Source organism: Pogoniulus pusillus, unplaced genomic scaffold, assembly GCF_015220805.1.
Source record: "Pogoniulus pusillus isolate bPogPus1 unplaced genomic scaffold, bPogPus1.pri scaffold_69_arrow_ctg1, whole genome shotgun sequence".
Classification (NCBI taxonomy): domain Eukaryota; kingdom Metazoa; phylum Chordata; class Aves; order Piciformes; family Lybiidae; genus Pogoniulus; species Pogoniulus pusillus.
Genome location: NW_026974716.1, coordinates 472,637 through 486,316, shown reverse-complemented (window position 1 = coordinate 486,316; position 13,680 = coordinate 472,637). Strand labels below are relative to the sequence as shown.

Genomic DNA, 13,680 nt, shown 5'->3' with positions numbered 1-13,680 from the left:
GCAAGCAAAGGTCTGAGCAGCAGAGCACAGTAATGTCTCCACCCTTGCTGTGCAGTCAGTTAAAGAGCTAAACCCACTGCTGCTTCTGGTGTGCAGTGGGCAGCTGGTGAGGTGCCAGGCTGCTGCTGCTGCTCTGGAGGGGAGCAGGTTGCTGCAGAAGTGGCTCAGGGAATGGCAGAATGGTTTGGGTTGGAAAGCATCTCCCATGGTCATCCAGTCCAACCCTGCCTCCAGTAAGCAGGGTCAGCCTCAACTAGATCAGGTGGCCCAAAGCCCTGCCAAGCTTCACCTTGAATATCTGCAGGGATGGAGCCTCAACTGCTTCCCTGGGCAACCTGCTCCACACCCTCACGGCGCAGAACTTTTCCCTACCATCCAATCTCAGTCTGCTCTGCTCTGCTTTGCAGCCTTTGTCCCTTGTCCTGTCACTGCAGGCCTTTGTAAACAATCTTTCTGCATCCTTCTTGTAGACCCCTTCAGGTACTGGAGGGCTGCTGTTAGCTCTCCCCGGAGCCTTCTCTTCTCCTGGCTGACTAACCCCAGCTCCCTCAGCCTGTCAGAGCACACAGAGCAGCTGAAGTGCAGTGCAGTATCCCTGAATTAATGGTGAAACCTTTGGGCAGTGCTAGAAATAGTTTCCTTCATTCTTAGATCATTTCACACCTCTGTGAAGCTGAGTGAAGAGATCAGAACATCTTCCTCATTCCACTGTGACACAGCAATGAGTCACTTACAGAGCCTGTAGAGTGTGTGCTGCTTGTTGTTGTCACGTTCATGTCTTGGGGGCTTTGCTTGAAAGCAACCAAAAGATCATTCCTTAACAAAAGCCCCAAAGCAAAACCCAACCAACCAGAGCCAAACCTTAATCCTTTAAAGCAGCAAAGGCAGAGACATAACCAAAGTAGCTGTTTCACTGCCAACAGTGCCAGAAATGTGGCCAGCACAGCAAAGATGATCCCAACTCCTTCAGGTTGTCAGGATCATTTTCTTTGTATCCCCAGGTCAGAAGTGCACTTCCTACAGCCATGAGAGAAGTGTAGAAGGGTGAGGGAGAATGATGGTGAAACATCTCAGGTTGTTCATCAGGCACAAGGGGAAGTGAGCAGATTCTTTTTCATTTGGTGGGTTCAGTGCCACGAGTGGCTGATAAGGGAAGAACTCGGTGGAGTTAACAATCAGAATGGTTTGGTTGGGAGGGACCTTAAAGATGAGCTAGTCCCAACCCCCTGCCTCAGGCAGGGACACCTCCCACCAGAGCAGCTTATTCAAGACCCAACCTGGCCTTGAGCATCTCCAGGGATGGGGCATCCACAGCCTCCCTGGGCAACCCCTCCCAGTGTCTCGCCACCCTGGGGGGACTCTTTTTTTCCTTCCAAAGCAGTCAGTACTCAGAAAGATTAGCCTGGGGGGGAGAAGTTTTGGCAGCACACTGACTTTTGTCTTCTCTCACCTTTCTGGTGCAGTTCCTGTTCCACCTGTGGCGCTCCCCATTGCTGCAGCTCTTCAATAGCAGCCTGGATGAATCCTCTTATTGCCATCACCACTTTGCTAGGCAAGAGCTCAGCCACTCTCTCACCATGATCCAGCCTCTCCCTATGCATCTTCCTCCCACAGACCTCCCGAGGTGAGTCCCTGTGTAAGAGCAAGAGCAGGATGGATGCAAAGTGAATGTTCATCAGAGCAGCTCTGTTCCAGCACAGAGACCTCAGCTCTGTATCTGTAAGCCAGGTGATTATTAAAGGAGGAGATGAGACAAGCTGTTATGTCTTCAGGAGCTTACAGCTTTGATTAGAAACAAACCCAACACAAAACCAAACACCAGCAAAACCCACCCCAAAACAGCCTCCCCAGCCCACCCTGCCAAGCCATGAGATGGCTTTTGGCCAACCATGAAGATTAACACTCACTTCTTTGGCTTTCTTCTTCCCCAGACAGTGCTTCTGGACAGCAGCAGCATTCTCCCTGACAGAGCCCTACTGATGGATCCTTTCTCCCAGACAGTATCTGCCTTGGTGAGGTACAGTGAAACAGGTTCTCTTTCTGTGCATTCCCTCCCTCCTGCCATGCAGCAGCACTGCCAGTATCAAACACAGTGTTTGCAGAGCCCACTTAGCACAGTGGCATCATCTGCATGCTGCCAGGGTTAAGGCAATGTCCTGCTGTGCTCAGGATGTGTTCTCCACTGAGTCACATTTCTCATGGGAGCTTGGCAGTGAATGTGGTCCCATCCCATGCCTGGAAAGAGGCAGGGAACCTTGAAGCTAAGCAGAGCAGTTTGATTTCAGACGCTGGGTGTCGTTAGCAGCCACTCCTGTGTCGTGTCGCGGCTGAGCTAAGTGCTCAGCTCTGGCCCTTTCCAGACCCCAGGTGTGTGTCACTATCCAGACCTGCCTTCCCAGTGCCTCTCCAGTGGGCAGGCCTGGAGAGCTGTGTTTCAGTCTTGTCAGGCTTTGTGATGGAGCTGGAGAACAGAAATGCTGTGAGGCACAGAGCAGTTATGGGGCGAGGGTGCAGAGGCAGCTGCATTTCCCTGCTCTCTCTGGAGTCTCCCTGTTCTTTACCTTTGGCTTCTTTCCCCTCCTGTCCTTTCTAGTCCTGCTGGGGAGGGCCCTTCAACCAGTTTCTGTTGAACTGCCAGCAGGTGGGAGGAGGTGAAACAAACTCATCTTCACAGAACGGTGGGGTTGGAAGGGACCTCTGAAGGTGACCCAGTCCAGCTCCCCTGCTAAAGCAGGTTCACCTAGAGCAGCTTGCCCAGGATGGCATCCAGGTGGGTTTGGAGTCTCTCCAGAGAAGGAGACTCCACCATCTCTGTGAGCAGGCCTGGTCTGTGCTCCAGCACCCTCACAGTAAAGAAGTACTTTCTCGGGTAGACGTGAAAGCTCCTGGGCCCTGCTTTGTGTCCACTGCCTCGTGTCCTATCACTGGGCAGCACTGCAGAGAGTCTGGCCCCATCCCAGTGACCCTTACTCTTCAGGTACTGATCAGATACCCTCTCACTCTTCTCTTCCCCAGGCTGAACAGCCCCAGGCCTCCCTCTCACTCTTCTCTTCCCCAGGCTGAACAGCCCCAGGTCTCCCTCTCACTCTTCTCTTCTCCAGGCTGAACAGCCCCAGGCCTCCCTCTCACTCTTCTCTTCCCCAGGCTGAACAGCCCCAGGTCTCCCTCTCACTCTTCTCTTCCCCAGGCTGAACAGCCCCAGGCCTCTCAGCTTCTCCTTGCAGAGAGATGCTCTCCTGATCATCTCAGTTGCTCTCTGCTGGACTCTTTCTGGCAGTTCCCTGCCTCTCTCGACCTGGGGAGCCCAGATCTGGATGCAGTACTCTGGGTGTGGCCCCAGCAGTGCAGAACAGAGGAGGACAAGAACCTCCCTCGACCTGCCAGTCACACTTGGTTTATGATCAAACATTCCACTGGAGAAACCTTTATGGGGAGGCCTTTTAGGTCTGCCCTTGGGATTTGAATTAACTCATGTCACTGATCCTTAACAACTGCTGTTAAAAGGCCTGAGGCTGGGCATGAGTTGCATGGAACTGTAGAGTGTTAGGGCTTGGAAGGGATCTGCAGAGCTCATGGAGTGCCAGAGCAGGATGCCCTAGGGCAGGGTGCACAGGAAGGCAGCGCAGGAGACGCCGCAGAGCAGGAGGCAGCAGAGCCCTCTCTGGGCAGCCTGTTGCAGGCTCTGTCACGCTGGCAGTGAGGAAGAGTCTCCTCGTGTGGAGGCAGAACTCTCTGTGCTGGGACCTGTGTCTGTGTTGGCGCAGGCCGAAGGTGACTCTCACTGAGTAGTTCTTGCACAGACTGCTGCCAGCTTCTGTGCCAAGTGCCTGATCTTCAGTTCAGGGACAGAAACCAGTTCTGGGCCTCTCGCTACCTGAAGGACACTGAGGGCCAAAGAAGGGCAGTGAGGCTGGTGAGGGGTCCAGAGAACAGGTCTGGTGAGCAGCAGCTGAGAGCTGGGCTTGTTTTGCCTGGGGAAAAGGAGGCTGAGCAGAGACCTTCTCCCTCTCTGCAACTCCCTGAAAGGTTGGAGTGAGGTAGGGCTTGCTCTCCTCCCGAGTAACAAGTGGTAGGACATGAGGAAATGGCCTCAAGTTGCAGCAGGGGAGTTTTGTGTTGGATATTAGAAGAAACTTCTTCCTGGGAAGACACTGGATTAGGCTCTCTGGGAAGCTGGTTGAATCCCTGTCCCTGGAGGGGTTCAACACCCCACGCAGACAGAGCACTGGGGGGCATGGTTTGGTGGACATGGTGGCATTGGGTTGGCAGTTGGACTTGACCTGAGAGGTCTTTTCCAGCCTTTATGCTTCTGTGAAGTGCCAGAGTGACACAAACCTGCATTAATTCAGGGATACTGCACTGCACTTCAGCTGCTCTGTGTGCTCTGACAGGCTGAGGGAGCTGGGGTTAGTCAGCCAGGAGAAGAGAAGGCTCCGGGGAGAGCTAACAGCAGCCCTCAGTTTATGACCCAAGGTGGTGCCTACTGAAGAAAAGGCACCATGAGCTGCCCTCTCCAGCTGCTCACAGCTTGAACTAGGACACCCAGAACAACTGTTCATGCCTCTTACGGTAGGAAGAAGCAAGGTTTTACTCTCTGGAAACAGAAAAGTCAGAGGTTTACTCACACTTCAGGATCCAGTGCAGTGCAGCTGCCGTTCATGCTGGCTTGTGTCCAGCTTGCTGAACAGGATTCCCATGTCCCATCCTATAGAGCTGCTCCAAGCATGTCCTAGTGCTAATGGGTTTGTTCTCCTCATCCCTTGCGCATCAACTTTGTGTCAGCATAACCCTCATGAATTCCCAGTGTCACAGAGGGTTAGGGGGTGGAAGTGGCCTCCAAAGGTTTGAGTCCAGCCCCCTCTGCCAGAGCAGGATTGCCCAGTGCAGGGCACACAGGAATGCAGCCAGATGGGTCTCGAAAGCCTGCAGTGAAGGAGACTCCGCAGTCTCTCTGGGCAGCCTGGTCCAGGGCTCCAGCACCCCCACAGCAAAGAAGTTTCTCCTCATGCTGATGCGGAACCTCCTCTGCTGCAGCTTGCACTTACTGCCCCTTGTCCTCTCATTGGACATCACTGGGCAGAGCCTGGCTCCATCCTCCCGACACGGCCACGGTGGTGTTGCGTCGAAGGCTGGAGTCAGTGGCCTTAGAGGGGTTTTCCAAGCGGAATGACCCCAGGATTCTCCAGGCGCGGGAATGCTTGGGGCTGGAGGAAACTGTCCCGCAGGAGGTGCGCGCCGCGGCTGCGGAGGCGGTGCGGTGGCTGCGCATGCGGTCGCAGCGCCACCTGGCGGGCCCGTGGGGGCAGTTGGGCTGTTGCCGTGGAGCCCCAGGCAAACACTGCCCGCAGCGCCCGGAGCAGCCTGCGGCTCTCGGTCTGGCCGGAAGGTGCTGCTGAGTGATGCCTCGTCCCTTAGCTGCTCAGTCTGCAGTGAGCTGCGCTGTGGCCAGCATGGCAGGGAGATTCTGTGCTGCCCTTGGCTTCCTGTTTGATGTGGCCTGCAACTTCCTGCTAGACAAGCCCTGGCTAGTGACAGAGCTGGTAGCAAGTGAGTAGAGGTTCTCCCTAGCTGCAGCAGCAAAGCTGGCTTCTGCAGGGATGGCTTATTGTTGTCCTGAGGAACTGCCATGGTTCTTCAGCAAGGACACCAGGAAGAGACCGTAGACACCGGCACTGGAGTCTGTCACCTCCTCCCTTTGCTGGCTCAGCCAGGACAGCTTCCACAGTGCAAATGGGGAGGGCTTCTCAGAGTCCTCCTAAAGATGCTGCTGCTGCCTCCAGAGTTCTGTAACAGTGCCCTTCTTTTGAGGGACAGCAGCTTGCCCTGCTTTGCGGCAAGAGAAGCTCTGACTGCCTGAGCTGGCACTTCACACGCGAGGGCTTTGGCGAGGAGCTGCCAAACTCCAAGCAGTTGTGGGCTGCTCCCCACCTGAGGAGCTCTTCCTGGGCTAGTTCAGAACAGAGCTGCATGGCCAAGGAGAGTCTGGGGGAAGCTTTCATGGGGTCACCTTTTCAGCAGCTAAGGGAATGGGTGCATGGAGGTGACTTGAGTGGCCAAGTTGTGACCAAGTTTCTCTTGGTTGGATTTCCTGGTGCAAGAGGACAAAGATCGCTGGGAGAAGCTGTGACAAAAGAAGAAGCAGGGAGAATCTTGCCCTGCTCTTTTGTGGCTGTGCCAAATCACGGGTGCTACTGGAAGAAGGGTGGGAAAGAAAGGTGCCACCTCTTTGGGCGCTCTTGTTGTGTGGGGTTCTGCAGCCCAGGCAGGTTTCTGATAGCCTCTGGTTCCTTTCTGCTTGCCCACTGCAGATCAGCTCGTCGGTGCATTTGGAGAAGCCTGTCCTTCGGTGAGTGTGCAAGTCCCCTTCTGCTGCCAGGGAGTTGAAGAGCACTGGAGCAGGCTGGGAGCTTGGGCGGAGAACGACTGGGACAGGGCTCCTCAGGCGTTTTAAACAGGGGGCCGCTCCCTGCCCCTCAGAGACTGTCGGCTCGGGGGCTGGACTATAGCTGGGTTCCAGCCCAGCAGCGTCGGGGGCTGGACTATAGCTGGGTTCCAGCCCAGTAGCATCGGGGGCTGGACTATAGCTGGGTTCCAGCCCAGCAGCGTCGGGGGCTGGACTATAGCTGGGTTCCAGCCCAGCAGCGTCGGGGGCTGGACTATAGCTGGGTTCCAGCCCAGCAGCGTCGGGGGCTGGACTATAGCTGGGTTCCAGCCCAGCAGCGTCGGGGGCTGGACTATAGCTGGGTTCCAGCCCAGTACCGTCGGGGGCTGGACTATAGCTGGGTTCCAGCCCAGCAGCGTCGGGGGCTGGACTATAGCTGGGTTCCAGCCCAGCAGCGTCGGGGGCTGGACTATAGCTGGGTTCCAGCCCAGCAGCGTCGGGGGCTGGACTATAGCTGGGTTCCAGCCCAGTCCCGCGAGTGCCTGTGTGGCCGGCGAGCGGATTCGGCGGCAGGGAGCGGCTGCTTGGTTCCCCCCAGCCCCCGGCGCAGGCGGGGGGAGGTTCGGTAACTACCGGCAGCCCGGACTGAGGCCCCTCGGGAGCCGTTACCGGCCCGTGGGCCGTAGCTTGAGGACCCCTGCTCTAGGGTGTCCTTGCCTCCTTGGGCCAGAGGAGCAGCCTCTTGCATCATTGCCCTTCCAAAGCTGGGCGCTGGCACTGAGTCTCTGCCGGCTCCAGCAGGCTCTGTGTGTGTGTGCAGCTCCGTGACAGCGGCTCCAGGACAAGCAGGGATGAGCAGCCATCAGCGCAGCCATGCAGTGAGCCCCAGGCCCGAAGATGAGGTCTCCCTTTTTGCTGCAGGCTGCACTCTCCCTACAGAGAAAGTGCAGCCTGTGCTAAGTTAGGGACTGGTCCAGGGCAGGCTGGTGAGGAAGAAACAGCTCCTAGGCAGGGAAGGTCAGCACTGGGGTGGAACCAGGCAAGCACAGGTGAAAAAGAAAGAACCAAGCAGCCTTTGCCTCCTCTGCCAAACTCCAGCCAGTGGTGAGGAGGCTTTGCCCTTGGCCATGTGTCTGCTCACCCAACCAGTGAAGGCACCTGGAGCTTCATGAGGTGCTACCGGTTCAGGAGGCACCGTGCTAAAGCAGTTCCCCAGTAGCCTGCTGGGACTTGCAGAGGTCTACTCCAGCTTTCCATTGGTGACACAAGGCAGAGTGAGGCTGGGAATGGTTTAGCTGTCCTTAACCAGGATGAGAAGCACCCAGGTGAAGTGCCAAAGCAGCATGGTGAGTGCCACTCACACTTCTGTCTGTCCACAGAACACAGGAGCAGAACCCGTGCCATGCCCCTGTCTCTCTGAGGAAGAGGAGACAGCCATTGAGGAGAAGGCAGCCAGTGGTGGATCTGGAGCAGTGCTGGTGCTCCAGCCTCAACGGACACAGTCAGTAAGTCCTGGCTTTGGTCATCTCTGCTCGGGGTCAGCATGTTTCTGATCAGACAGCTCTTGGATGAAGACTTCCAGGGCTGGAGTCCTCCCATGCCTTATGTGCCCAGCATGCCTTAGAGCTTAGGCTTGTAGGACCAGGGGTATGTCTGGATTGCTTCCTGGTGTCTAAGCAGACTACACGAGAGTGTGATCACCAAACCTCCCAAGGGTAGTGACTGCCACTCGTGCTTCTGTCCACAGCGCACACAACCAGGAGCAGGACCCCTGTTAGCCCCATGCACTTCTAATGGTGAGGATGACCATGAAGAGCGTGACGAAGATGACGACGGGTATGGCTGTGAGATGGAGGAGAACAGAGATGAAGGCAAGGATCTTAGAGTTGAAGAGCAGAAGGGATACAAGGCTGAAGACCAGGGTGCTGAGAACTGGGAAGATGAGTATGAGCCTCAGCCTGTGATGGTGCCACCCAAGAACAGCCAGTGGGTAAGTGCAGCTCTGCGGCTGGCGCTACTCAGGGCAGCATGTCTGTGTGTAGAGAGCTCTTGGGTGAAGAATCTGAGCGCTCAGTGAGCAATTTAGCCCACACCCTGCACCTTTCCATGCCTGAAGTTGGGTGAGAAAGAGCTCCACAGCTCTGAATTGTAAAGATAAGGGAGTCAGCATCTTCCCAAAGGTCTGCATTTGAAAGGTAAGCTGTGGGGCATCTCTCCAAGCCACCTTTCTGAGGCAGACCATTTGCTTGTCCCAGGTTGCCATCTGGTCATTCTTCTGCGAGCCATCAGGGCAGCAGAGAAGCACAAGCAGGGGCATCATGGAGAAACTGAGTAAGTGTTCTGGACTTCAGCTCTGGTCAAGCAGTGCTCTGAGGGGCTGGCTCAGGAGGCCATGTACCAAATGTTCCTCATCTGAGTGGCAAGAGTACCTCAGGGCTCCCATTTGCAAGCTGTGACTGTGCTCAGAGGAAGCCAGAGGGCACTGTGGGTGTTGCTCCTGCCTCTGAGGGCAGCTGTGCCTGGGCTGGGTTTGGCTGAGCTCCCTCCCATGCCAAAGGCCCAAGCAGAGATTGGCTCTGGGTGAGCAGAAAGCTGTGAGCTCATCTGTTGCAGTTCTAAGCAAGGAACTTGGGTTTTATTCCTTCCAGGGGACGTTGTGAGTGGGGAAGACCCTGAGGATAAATACTTAGAATTGCAGGAACTCGGCCAAGGGTAAGTCCCACCACAGGTCCTTAGACAAAACCCAGGGTCAGGGCTTTTGTGGTGTGCTGTGAAGGGTGAAGCTGGGCAAGCTGCAGACATCTTCAGGCACTGGGGCTGGGCTCTGCTGTCTCTCAGTTCTGCTTGGAATTTCTGACTGTGGTCAGAAGGCATCGTCAAGGACAACTTGATGCTGGCAATGCCTGTCTGCAGCAGGCAGCAGGACCCAGAAGTTCTGGTGTCCCTCCAGGGTTTGGCACCTGTTTGGCTGCTTTTTTAGGAGGAAACATTTTGGGATGTCTCACAAGAAGGAAGCCAAAGCACAGCTGCCTGAGAGAGCAGCTTGCGACGTGGGGGCTGTCAGAGGCGCAAGGGTTCTGCAGGAGATGTCTTTGTGCAGGGCAGAGGGCTGGTGGGCTGCTGTCTTGCGTGCTGCTGGGTGGACATAGGAGGTCTCTAAGCACTGCAGGCTTCAGACATCTCCTGTCTGGGCTCACTTTCCCTGCCAGAGAGCAAAGCTCTGCTCATTGCTCTGCTGCTGTTCTGTTTGCAGGGCGTCAGGAACAGTTTATCGGGCTATTGAGATGTCCAGAGGACAGGACGTGAGTGTCAGGAGTCCCAGCAGAGCTTGCAGCTCTGCACAGCTTCCTCTGGGGTGCTGGCTGGCCACAGGGCTTCCAGGTCACCACTGGACCTTGGCTGTAGATGCTGCTTCTCTGAAGCACAGAGCAGTGTCAGCTGGCAAACTCCAGCCTCTGCTCTCTTCACCTTCTCAGGGAGGCTCCCTAAGGGCTGTGCTGTTGCATGCTGAAGGAGCAGAACCTTCCTGGGCCTTCCCCTTTCCAGCAACCTTCGCACACAGCTGTGCCTGGAAAGTGGTCTGAAAGTGCCAGGGGCAGATCCTGGTCTCTCTGGGGCCAGCTAGAACCTAGGTGCTGTCTGTGCATGGGCTGAGTGGGGCACTCCCGTGGCAGGCGAGCTCCTCAGCTCCCTGCAGTGCAGCCCTTTAGGACTGCTCTGAGGCTGAGGTGCTAAGTGAGGTCCAGCCGAGGAGAATGCAGGGCCAGACAGTGCTGGGAGAGATCTATGGCTGCACATCTGAAGAGCATTTGTAGAGGTTTACAAGGCCAAATGTAGGTGGCCTTATGTCCTGTAGCTAGTAGCCAAGGCAGCAGAGAACCAGGAGGTTGTGAAGCAAGGTCCTGAGCTCCCGTGGCCAACACCAGGCCAGTCTGGCACAGCTCGGCCGTGGCACTCCAGCGGCACTCGCTGTGTGTTCCTTCTGAGCTGCTGCAACAGGCTGCTCCCCTTCCTGCTTTGCCATGCCACTGCAGGTGGCTATCAAGCACATTAACATCCAGAAAGAGGCAGAGGTGGTTCTCCTGAATGAAATCAGCTTCATCAAGGGCAACAAGAGCCCAAACCTTGTCAACTACTTAGACAGGTGAGGAGCTGTGTTACCACGTCAGTGGTGGTCCCCATCCTGCCAGCCAGTTTACAGATGAGTTCACTGGTGCTGATCTCCTCTGCCATTGCTTTCTTCTCAGCTACATGGCAGGTGAGGAGCTGCTGATTGTGGTGGAGTACCTGGATGGAGGGTCCTTGGCCGATGTTGTCCTGGAGATGTGGATAGAGGAAGAGCAGACAGCAGCCATCTGTAGGGAGGTGAGGGACCCGCGGGGTGATGTGCACAGGAGGGTGGTTGGCAGCAAGTGGTGAGAACATGAGCCATGTCCTCTCAAGAGGCTTCTGTTTCTCCTTTGCTTTTACAAGACGCAGAGGAAAGGACATCTGAAGTGCCCTGCCTGTCAGCAGCACTGCGCTTCTTGCTCTCAGCTGCTCCACTCCTCTCTCCTCTTACTGTGCTCTCTCTTGGTCATGGCAGTTTTGCTCTTCCCAGCCTTCCCAGAGCACCAGGCTTTCAAGTCTGCTGTAGAGCCCAACCATCCAGTCTGTGTCATGCAGCCTCCCACCCAACGTGATGCCCTTCATGCTGAAGGAAGGGACTCGCCTGCCTGGGCAAAACAGGGTCTGTCAGCTGGCTGGAGGTAGCAGAGCTGCAGCAGCAGATGCTGTGCTGCCTTGCTTTCAGGGGAGAGTCTGCAGCAATGGACATTTCTCTTGCACAAGCTGCTGTGCCTTCCTTTAGAAGGTTGTTGCTGTGCAAGTGCTGGAGCAGCCAGCTGTGCCTCTTGACAGCACAGTCTTCTGGCACTGCTCACAAGTCCTCTAGAACTGCAACCCCTCAGAGCCATTTCCTTTCTGCACTGATGGAATCAGGTCCTTCCTTCTGACCCTTGTGTTTCTCTTTGCTCTGTCAGTGTCTGCAGGGCCTGGACTTCCTGCACTCCAACAGCATCGTCCACCGTGACATCAAAAGCTGCAACATCCTGCTGGGCATGGACGGGGCCGTCAAAGTGGGTAGGTGTCCCTGGGCAGGGGCAGTGTTTGCAGGGCTGCTGTGGGGCTGCTCTTGCCTGACTGGCAGTTACCCAAAAGTGGTGCCTGTGCTCGTGGCCTGAGCTCTGCTGCAAGCTGAGAGGGCAGCTCCAGCCAGCAGAGAAGGGTGGAGAGGAAGGAGGTGCCCAGAGCTGCTTGGTGCCTGGCTCCATCATCCTAGCTGCTTTAACAAGCTTGTTTCTCTCCTCAGCTGACTTTGGGCTCTGTGTTCAGCTCACCTCCGAGAAGAGCAAGATGAGGGAGTGCGTTGGGACCCCTCACTGGATGGTGCCAGAGGTGGTTAAGAGGGAGCCTTATGGTCCCAAGGTGGACATTTGGTCCCTTGGGATCACTGCCATCGAGACGGCAGAAGGAGAACCACCTTACAGCCACGAACAATACAGCAGGGTAAGGTGCACACAAGCAGATGCCACTGCTGTGTGTGCTCGGAGATAAGATCTTGGTCACAGCAGCTGGAACTGGTCCCCCAAGGCCTGCTTCTGCCCATGGCACTGGAGCACAGCAGCAGCAGCAGTGTGCAGCTTGCGTTCCGTTAGGAGAGGACCCTCGGAGCAGAGGCGACACAGAGGCAGATGAAAATGTGCCAGCCTGGACACTTGCCCTGGGGATTGGAACTCTCTTGGGCTGTGCCTTGAGAGATTTCCAAGGGCAGGTGTCTCCAACTGGGGAGCTTCAAGTGAAGTCTCCCAAGCCTAGTTCCAGGCAAGGGAGTCTTCCCAAACTGCCAGCAGTGCCCATGGCTCACTCCTCAGCACAGGGCTAGGATTGCTCATGGCTCTGATCAGACCTGGTGACCATTTGTATCCAGTGGAGAGCAGGACATTGGAGCACCTTTGCTTGGTGGCAGTCAAATCTGCTTCTGCTGCTGTAGTTCATAGTGAGTGGGTCAGCCACAGCAGTCACCTGTCAAGGCCAGGCCATTTTGATGCTGGTATGCCTGTGGCTGCACCAGGGGCTCTTTGTTGGTTTGGCAATATCACCTCTGACCCTCTGCCAGAGAAGAAACTGCCTCTGGAAACTGGAGCTCAGAAAGCAAAGAGGGGGCTGTGTGAACATTGGTGGGGACGAGAGAAAGAGACCAAGCCCTGTCTTTGCTTCTTCTGCAGGTGGGAACCCTGATAGCCACCAAGGGGACCCCAGAGCTGCAGAACCCAGGGCAGCTGTCAGCTGAGCTGCTGGACTTCCTGCAGCACTGCCTGGAGGTGGATGTGCAGAGGAGATGGTCTGCCAAGGAGCTTTTGGAGGTAAAATGCAAAGGGCTGCAAGGGAAGAAGCTGCAGTAGGAAGGGGTTTTCTCCCGGGCTCAACTTCGAGGCCCCTCCAGAGGCTGCTCACATTGGTGGCAACCTTGGTGCTGCCCAAGCGAAGAATAAGCAGAGTGCCAGAGTGGTTTGAGTGGGAAGGCACCGCTGCAGGTCGTCTAGGCCAAGGTCCCTGCAGGGAGCAGCCCATCCTCCACTGGAGCAGGCTGCTCAGAGCCCTACCGTGCTGCAAGCCAGGGCTGTGTCCGTCGCTGCTCTGCCCTGTGTCTGCTGCTCTGCTCCTGGTGCTGCAAACCTGCGCCTGGCTGGCCTGCAGAGCAGCAGCTGGGCCTGGACACCACTGGGCTCAGCATGTCCTAGAGGCACTGGGGCTGCCTCAGGAATGGCTTGAGGCTGGGAGGAGCTGAGGCTGGGAAGTAATGGTCCATGCTTGTTCTTCCCCTGGCCAGCACCCGTTTGTGACCACAGCCGGACCTGTGTCCTGCCTGGTTCCTCTGATGGCGGCAGCCAAGGAGGCCCGGCAGGCCAGGCAGTAGAGCCTGAGGCCAGCCTGCTGGGACGTCTGGGAGCAGGGCTGGCAAAAGCTTTGAGGCCAGGACGTAGGAAATAGACTGTCAGAGGTGCTGACCTCTGATAGTCTATTTCCTATGTCCAGACATGCAAATACCATTTTAATGAGAAGCAGAATTCCTTCATTTCACAGACAAGCAGAGGGCAGCAGCCTGTGTGCTCTGGCGGCCGTGGGAAGCTGCCAGGGCCAGGGCTGATGAAGCAGCCTTTAGCAAAGCTCCATTCGTCCCACTGAAGCAGGCTACACAAACAGCCCAGCAGAGGAGGAAGCCTGGAGAAGCCTCAGCTGGTGCCCGTGGTTGTGGC

The 13,680-nt window shown here is 56.2% G+C and overlaps 1 protein-coding gene across 1 annotated transcript; it reads left to right on the top strand.

Moving 5' to 3' along the window:
- The first annotated feature begins 5,450 nt into the window (after window positions 1–5,450).
- Window positions 5,451–13,340, top strand: LOC135174503 (serine/threonine-protein kinase PAK 3-like). Its single transcript, XM_064141751.1, has 13 exons — window positions 5,451–5,547; window positions 6,309–6,346; window positions 7,762–7,887; window positions 8,130–8,372; window positions 8,638–8,713; window positions 9,031–9,094; window positions 9,636–9,684; window positions 10,417–10,526; window positions 10,630–10,747; window positions 11,404–11,503; window positions 11,733–11,929; window positions 12,649–12,786; window positions 13,254–13,340. Exons 1-13 carry the CDS (start codon window positions 5,451–5,453, stop codon window positions 13,338–13,340), a joined length of 1,443 nt encoding a protein of 480 aa, XP_063997821.1.
- The last annotated feature ends 340 nt before the right edge of the window (window positions 13,341–13,680 follow it).